This window comes from Schistocerca americana, chromosome 2 (assembly GCF_021461395.2).
Source record: "Schistocerca americana isolate TAMUIC-IGC-003095 chromosome 2, iqSchAmer2.1, whole genome shotgun sequence".
Classification (NCBI taxonomy): Eukaryota; Metazoa; Arthropoda; class Insecta; order Orthoptera; family Acrididae; genus Schistocerca; species Schistocerca americana.
Window position 1 is genome coordinate 898,212,296 of NC_060120.1, and position 9,278 is coordinate 898,221,573.

Genomic DNA, 9,278 nt, shown 5'->3' on the forward strand with positions numbered 1-9,278 from the left:
CAGGGCAACTAGAGGGCACTGCACAGGTGCTGTTCATGATCACATGCAGCAGTGCCACCTGCAGGCTTTGCTAGCACCTGCAATTAGGTTCAAGCATATATTCCTTTTGGTGTTTCCAACCCCTGTAATTTTTTCCCTGCTGTCATGACCACTCAACTCACACTTCATCCATTTCACGGATAATGATTTCTGCTTACCTTGTATGCTGTATAAAACTGCAATACAGTGCCTCTTTAAATGCTAAACACTTTAGCTAACTTACTTACAGAAGCATACACTATATGAGCATCAACAATTTGCCCACATAATGCACTGACAGATAAACAGAACACCGTTCTCACTATGACTGACAACTGCAACTACAGGGCATTGCACAGGTTCTGTTCATGGTCATATGCAGCAGTGCTACATGCAGGCTTTGCTAGCACATGCAATTAGTTCCAAGCATATGTTTCTCTTGGTGTTTCCAACCCCTGTAATTTTTTCCTTGCTAGTCGCCAAAGGTGGGAAACTTTAAAGGGAAATATTGGATCATCCCTTGATGGGCCATCAGATGCAAGATTTTCTACATGGCCAGATCCTATGTGGCCATTTGCTAAGCATTTGTCAGGATAACAAAGGGTGATTCAGCTTGCTTTTAGTGAAATAAAGAGCATTCAGAAGTGTTTCAATGTGTCTTGGTGTTTTCAATGTGATACAAAGTATCAGTTACAATAAACATATGTAACATTGTGCTTTAAGCAATGAAATCCACAGTATATGTTGAAAGTGCCAATATTAAGAGTCTAATGGAAGAATTAAATAAATTGAGAAATCCTATGAATTTTTCACTCTGCGCCAAGTGAGCACCGTAACGAAACTCCCTGTTAGATTAAAAGTATGTCTGTTACTGGAGCTCAGACCTGGGACCTTTGCCTTTTGCAGGCAAGTGCTCTATCAACTAAGATAGCTAAGCACAACTTATGATCGAGCTCATAGCTTTACTTCCACCTTTAATGACATATTTCCAAATATAACGGTAGCCTTTTGATTTTTTGCACTTTGCCTGTTATTGCTGCCCAAGCAGTGCAATCATTCAGCATTGTTACAAGAGTAAGTGTTCTCACGAGAATTATTTGAGAATTGCAATAGAGCATTAGTGACTTCTTGAACTAGTTATTAGCACAGTCAGGACTGAGTCAGTGCTCTCATGAGATTATACTGGTATTATGAAGGAGTTCACATCTAAAAACTGCTAGGAAGAAACATAATTTTGTAAAGTATCAAATTGATGTAAACAGTGAGGATTAAAAATTTCTAACTTTATTGAACATCAGATATATCTTGATCAATACTTACTAATATCAAAAACTAGAATTCAGTCACTAGCTCTTCAGGCTGAGCAGTTTCTTAAATGCTGTGGTGCTACAGTGGATTAGGAAACAAAGACTTCTAGTAGGTCTGCTGACTATTTATAGAGCCTGGCAGGAAGTATTTTAAGCTTCATAAAGCTGCTAGAAACAGTTTTAATAATTTTATGCAGACCGAAGTGGAGAATAGTTCAAATGTTCAAATGTGTGTGAAATCTTATGGGACTTAACTGCTAAGGTCATCAGTCCCCAAGCTTACACACTACTTAACCTAAATTATCCTAAGGACAAACACACACACCCATGCCCGAGTGAGGACTCGAACCTCCGCCGGGACCAGCCGCACAGTCCATGACTGCAGCGCCTTAGACCGCTCGGCTAATTCCGTGTGGAGGAGAATAATTGTTTGTGGACATTTCAAGGCTGATTTTCTGTCATATAATACTAGAGTCCTTCACGTCCAACTTGGATTATTTTTCACAGTGAAATTTCCTGTAAAAATCTATATCTATATCCACATCTACATCTATACTCTGTAAACCACCATGAGATGCATGGCAGAGGATACGTCCTGTTGTAACATTTATTAGGGTTTCTTCCTGTTCCATTCACATATGGAGCGTAATAACGCCTCTGTGAGTGCAGTAATTATTCTAATCTTATCCTCACAATCTATATGTGAGAAAAATGTAGGGTGTTGTAGTGTAACCCTAGAGTAATCATTTAAAGCTGGTTCTTGAAACTTTAACAGACTTCCTCAGGATAGTTTCCATCTGTCTTCAAGAGTCTGCCAGTTTAATTCCTAATTCCTTCAGTATCTCTGTCACATTCTCCGATGGTTAAACAAACTTGTGACTATTCATGCTGCCCTCTCTGTACTCATCAAAATATCCCCTGTTGGTCCTATCTGGCATGGGTCCCACACACCTGTGCAATATTCTACAATTGGTTGCACGAGTGATTTGTAAACAATCTCTTTTGTAGATTGATTGCACTTCCCCAGTATTCTACCAATAGACTCAAACTCGGTTGTAATAATAACTTCACCGACTGCGACATAATCGCATACACAAACAATGATCCAATACTGTAAAATGCTTTTTTATTTCAGTCTCTGATTACAATATGAATTCTTTAGACGATGACCGGTTTCAGTCTGCAATGACCATCCTCAGATCTTTTTTACTCCATGTCCTAAAGTGATAAGGTCATAATAGCATTGTCAAAACATATAAATATAATCAGCATAGCTTTGTCACATGGATCTATAATATGGTGGACGATGTGGCCTATTCCACACCATATTTTAGATCCATGTGATGATGCTATGCTGATTATATTTATATGTTTTGACGATGCCATATGGCTGTATCACTTTAGGACATGGTGTAAAAAAGATCTGAGGATGGTCATTACAGACTGAAACCGGTCATTGTCTAAAGAATTCATATTGTGATCAGAGACTGAAAAAAAAAAGCATTTTGTAATAATATAATCCAAGAAGCCACTAACGCTCCACTGCAATTCTCAAATAAATCTTAACTCTTGTAAGTTTGAAGGATGTAGTGGAACAGATATTAATGATTCGTTTTTAGACTCAGCAAGCTGTAGTAATTTAGATATAAAACCAGTAGTCAATGGTTTATCTTACCGCAATGGTCAAATGTTAACAGTAAAATAAACTAAGGAGTTGGGTACAGCTCACAGGAGAAAATTTATGTGTCACAGCATCATAAACAATGACTCAACTACATTATTCAGACATAAATTATGTGAAGAACAAATGACTCAATCACATTGTTTCGAGAGAAATTAAGTGAAGATCATTGAGAAGGAATTCTTAAAATGAAAAGTGCTGATGGAGAATTTAATTCTTTCTTAAGCATATCCTACAGAACTTTGAGTCTTGTTTCCCCCTAAAACAAATAAGGATGAAATAGAACAGTAGCAAGCATAAGGGATGGATACCTTCTGATATCAAAGTATTGTGTGCTAGAAAGAGACATCGCTACCAATGGCAGAGGACAAGCATTAGTTGAGAGTTGAAACTCCATTACCACCAATACTGTAAAATCCTCCAGTCTGTCATTAAAAAGGCAAAAATAATGTATGCCATTAAAAAATAAATAACTAAAAATAAATAAATAAAACACTCCAAGAAAAAGGCAAAAACCATCCAGAAAATTATTAAATGAGAAACAAACAAAAATAGCAAACCAAAGGACAATGAGCTCCAGAAAGTATCTCTGGCAGACAAAGCAACAATTTCAAATCACTAACCACAAAAATCAATGATTACCACCTCACAGCGACAGAAAACATTCCACCAGCTAGTGAATGGCCAATACAAATGCAATACATTTATTTGTAAAAATGCTGCTCGCATCATAAACAGTTATTATCTTCAAAAATATAAGCCTTCAGAAAATTACAACACTAAAAAGTAGTAATTCGGCTTGTTATGATGGTGTTTTCAGCAGAATATCAAAATCTTATGCTGACTCGATAGTGTTACCCTGAAACTATCCTTGTGGTCAGTAAATGACTCACAGAATATTTGCTGACAGTCTTAAATACAGTATTGTATTGGATTGTATTTTATGAAACTGGTGACCTAGGAATGACAGAGAGGCTTCATCCTCACTGTAGCCCTCAGTAGTACACAACCCAGCAACAGACCACAGCAGTCCACTCACCCAACTGCCACCCCACGGCAAACCCAGGGTTATAGTACAGTTTGGCCCCCCTCCCCCAGAATATCTCTCACACCAGATGAGTGTAACCCAAATGTTTGCATGGTAGAGTAATTATGGTGTATGAGTACATGGAGAAAGTGTCTGCACAGCAATCGCTGACATAGTGTAACTGAGGCGGAATACGGGGAAACAGCCTGCATTTGCCGAGGCAGATGAAAACTGCCTTAAGAACCATCCATAGACTGGCCGGCACACTGGATCTCGACACTAATCTGCTGGGCAGTTTCATGCCGGGGACCAGCATGCCTTCCCAAAGGGAAAGCAGTGCGTTAGACTACATGGCTAACCAGGTGGGCTTAAATACAATATAGTAACATCCATCTATACAACTGGAGATAATCAGACCACTGCTAATAACAGACCTATTTCAGGCCTTCCAGTATTTTCAAAAGTGGAAGAGAAAGTAGTCTGTTAAAGAACATTCATTTAACTGTTAGTTACCTTTCAAATTGTCTTCCACAAAGTATTCTTCATAGAGAAAGCAACACAAGACCTCAAAAATGAAGTGTTCGCAGAGCTAAATAAGAAAAATTATTCTTGCAACCTTGCAAAAGCCTTTAATTGAGTGGACCACAATATTCTACTTAGCAAACAAAGTGTTTTGGCATTAATAGCATCACTCGTGTGTGGATGAGTCTTACCTTTGTGGGAGAAAGTACAAGGTCTCACTGACAGTGTCATAGGCATGAAACTAATATCAGAATGGGACAAACTAACATATGTGGGGCCACAGTGATCAATAATGGGCCTGCTCTTGTTATTAATCTACATAAATGACCATCCAATGATCGTCCAAGAATGGTTCAAAAATGATAAAAACCAAATGAATGCATTTTCAGATAGCAACTAACAAGCTACAAGGTCTTCAAATAGATACCAAAGGTAATAAAATCGATGAAACTTGACATGTATGATTTCTAGACATACAAATGGATAATAAATTAAGGTGATATGCACATATTGACCACCTGTTCAAGTAACTAAGCTCGGCATGCTTTGCTCTAAGAGCTATTTCGCTTTATGCTAATAGGGAAATAATCATGTGGCCACAATTTGTCTCTCTCCATCTCCCGTAAGAATTTTTGAAGCCAAGCAATTTCAGCAGCTGTATCAGATGGTGCAAACATACTCTGCTTCTGTCATAGATCTGGCAACATATTTTTGTCCTTCCGTCATAGATCTGGCAACACATTTTTGTCTGTGAGATGTCCACATAACATGTCCACTGTTCAGTACATTGACAAAGCCCTTTGTTAGATGATGAATATTGATATCTCCAGCAAAATCAGCATCTGAATACACATGCACTCTAAGATTACTGCCATTGTATTTAATACCTTTTTCTCTTGTACCCTAAAGATACTTTAGGATGTGTTTAACAACAATCCAGTCATCAGGTCCAGGGGTTGTGAAGGAACTGACTTACTTGACTGACAGAAAACATTATGACTGGTCTTGTCTTGTCACTGTGGCAGCAAGCATCAACCCACCTGCACTCTCACAAAATGGAGAATTTTCCATGGATTTCTTATCTTCATTTGTTGGGCACTATCCTAAATGCAACTGTAAACTGCAATCTGTGGGTGTTGCATAGGGCTTTCAATTGTTCATGTTGAATTTTGGGAAGAGGTGACTAACATAGCCCTCTTGGTAGATAAACAGTTCTTTACTTTCATTATCTCACTTTATTTCCTATTCTACAAAGTGACTGGGACTGATAACCACAATTTTAAAATAATTTTGAATTCTTCACATCTTTTATTTATAATTGCTGTTGAGGTACTTATAATTAGTTCATCATTAACAAAAAAAAATCCAAAAACACTTCTTGACCATCAACCTTAGCACAAAATACACAGTAGTCTGAATGAAGCTGCTTTAAATCAAAACATTTAATAAACTAAACAAATTTTTGATTCCACCATCAAGGAGGCTGCTTCAGTCCATAAAGGCTTTTGTTTAATTTGCAGACTAAATCTGCTTTTTCATCAATGAAACCTTCTGGTTGTTTCATGAATATATCTTCTTGCAAGCCACAACTGAGAAAAGTTTCCCATCAAATTGCTTCATGTCCATATTTTTATTTTCCGAGATAATTCTTAGTTACAGTTTTACGAAGTATAAATTTAAGAAAGAATATCAATGACTCTATACAATGCGAGTTTTACAAATTTAATGAAAATTTAAGTTAAAATATATAGTAGACGGTTCTAACCGTACTTAAATAGTTGAATCTTATTCTAATTCGTGGGTTAAGCCCACTACGTAAATATTGGAAGACCGCGTTAGGCGCGGATGCTTAAGTATATTACCTTAAGATTAATCCCGCGATAGGCGCGGCCTTAGATATTTCAGACCGGGGAAGCTTTGGAGCTAGTTTTAGGATCTATTTTGTTTATTGCATTCTTCTCCATGCCCTGACAGCACACTGCACATGCACGGCTGCCAGCGGCTGGTGTGCCACGCACGCAGGCGGGTCACACACAGCCGGACTTCTCCCCTCTGTCCGCCTTGCGGCAGGCGTCACTGGGGTGTCGTGGCAGGAGGGCATTGCTTCCCACGCTGGCTGGAGACTGCCGGGCAGTAGGCACACGTTTGGCGCCGCCTAGCACCGCGCCAACCGAGGTGGGGGCCATATTCGGCAGACACCACGGAGGGAGGGGCACCAGGCAGCACCGCACGCACCGCTACTGACTCGGCACTGCTGCAGTGCGGCGCGAAGATGGTGTAGCGCCGCAGGTCCCGCGTCGTGGAGGAGAATCTCGACACCGACATCACGTAGGCACCGACCTCGAAGTTCTCCGACGACTGCAGTCTCGAGGGTCTCGCAGCCTGACGTCAGAGCATGCCACAGTCTAGGGGGACACATATTGGCGGTGGCCAGTAATGTGTTCCACATAAATGTCGCGGGACCACTTGATGGTGTCAGACACCATCAGCCGCCGCATCAGTTGGCAGTAGCGGCTAGCGATGCCTAGGTGCCGAAGCACTGCATCGTTCTGGCGGTCCCACGCCCCCAGACTGCCGACAACCAGGGCGTCGACAGTGACGGAATAGCCGCGAGCGGCTAATCCGCGCGCAACATCGGCGTACTTTATCCTCTTCAGTTGCCGAGCGTTGTCGAGCGCAATCCGCCTGTTCTCGAAGGGGATTGTCACATCGATGATGGTTACAGTCTTTGCGGCCTCGTCAGTTATTACGAGGTCCGGACGCAGCCCACTGCTGTCCCCTATGACGGCTTGGTTGATCCTGATGTCAGGAACAGCAGTGTTTCCTCTTCTTGGCCGCCCAGCGACTGCTGTCGCGAGGCGGTTGAGGACCACGTTGTGGCGATACTGCAGGGCTGCTGAGTGCACCATACACGCGTTGATCACGTGTGGGAGCGTCTCATTGTTGTGGCCACAGTGTCGGCAGGCTTTGTTGTTGTTTGCCCACCCATCAAAGCGGCGACAACCGTTCAGAGGCACGACTCCGAGCCTGGCGCGATGGATAAAGCGCCAGTCTGCGAAGCGCGTGTATTTTCCTCCTGCCATGAAGTGGTTGGACGCTGTGGACTCCCTGGTGCACTCAAACACCTTCCCCTGGTCCGGTTTCCTGAGTAGGATGTGGCGCAGGCGCTGCCTCAGACACTCGCGGAGCGTCCGCGAGAGAAGACGTTTGGCGCCCCCTCCCACCCGGACATGCTCGACGCCAGTGTTGGCGGTGCGTCCCATGCTGTCATCATCGTGCTGCGGTCCATCGCTGCCATCTTCGAGGTGTCGTGTAGTCCCAGGCGCCGCCCCCTCCGTGGCCGCCTGCGTCACCCCTCCGATGCCGCCATGTTCCGCGTCGTCAGCGATGGCGGGCCGGCCGCCGACCTCCACCTGCAACTCAGAAAGCAGTTCACTCCAGCGCCAGGTGACGCCCCGCGGCGCTAGGCGCCTTGTGGCGTTCCTGACGCGTGTCCACAGTGACTGAATGTCGCCTCCGTCTCGTGCGAGGTCGCCCTCAGTGCTGCCGCTAAGGTAGGTGGCCAAGTCGGGTCGACTCGGCTCCCTCCCCAGCCGGCAGCGCGCGGCCGTGGATAGAGTGGCCCAGGCGATGTCTCGGACGGTGGCGTCGTCGCATTGCAGCATGCGGAAGCCGTGGACGATCGTCGAGATGTCCGCAGCGTCCGCGAGCGGCGTCAGGCCGCATCCTCCCTCTCCCAGCGCGAGGTAGAGCTGTTCAGTGGACGCACGCTGTGGGAGGAACAGCCAAGATTTGACAGCCGCTTTCACTGCCTTGTCGAGTGCAGATAGCGGCCCCCTGCGTACCGCTCCGCCCCGCATGACAAAGTCAAGCCTAGGGAGGAGGAAGACACGCACAGCATCAATCTTCTGCCAGGGAGCCAGCAGGGAAGCGTCCAAGTGCTGCAAGTCGCGTCGAATTGCCGTGATCGCATCCGTTGGCGTCTGCGTGACTTTGTACCCGGTGGGAACGCCAAGATGGAGGTAGGCGTCACCCGCGCCAAGCATGGCTGGTTCTCCCCCTTGCAGGGCGAATACCGAGCCTAGTGTCTGCCGACGGCGGATGTGAAGCGTGGCACACTTCGACGGCTTGAAGGTAAGCCCGGCCCACGTCGCCGCCTCACCCACAACATTGAGGAGCATCTGCATCGCCTCTGAATCCTGCGCCAGAAGCACGATATCGTCCGCATACGCCAGTGCACTCACAACTGAGAAAAGTTTCCCATCAAATTGCTTCATGTCCATATAATACACTCCTTCCAAAACCAAAGAATGTGAATTGATTTTGTACTGAACAACAGATCAAAAGGTCTCTCCATATTCAAGCCCAGGATTCTGAGAATGCCCTTTTGCACATAATCTAGCTTCATACCTCATTATGCTACCATCATTCCTGATGGAGCAGCCTTCTCAGTAGCATGACATCATCTTCTCAGTAGCATGACATCATGGGTATTGTACAAATTCCTCTCTGTTTTCAACAGGTTACTGAACAACATTTCCTTCTGCATCTGTCAGAAAGTTGTACCCATATGTTATGTTGTTGGGCCAGAGTTCTGCAGGATACCCTGTGACATTTTCATTGAAACAGTTGTGTTTTTTGTTACAGAATCATACAGCCTATAATCATTACAGTAATCACTGTAATCAACCATTACTACCTTCTTTAATTTACTTCCAAATTT

The 9,278-nt window shown here is 43.8% G+C and overlaps 1 protein-coding gene across 1 annotated transcript; it reads right to left on the reverse strand.

Moving 5' to 3' along the window:
* Positions 1 to 6,960: 6,960 nt before the first annotated feature.
* Positions 6,961 to 8,832, reverse strand: LOC124594531 (uncharacterized protein T26G10.4-like). The gene has a single exon (XM_047132904.1). It carries the CDS (start codon positions 8,830 to 8,832, stop codon positions 6,961 to 6,963), a length of 1,872 nt encoding a protein of 623 aa, XP_046988860.1.
* Positions 8,833 to 9,278: the final 446 nt, after the last annotated feature.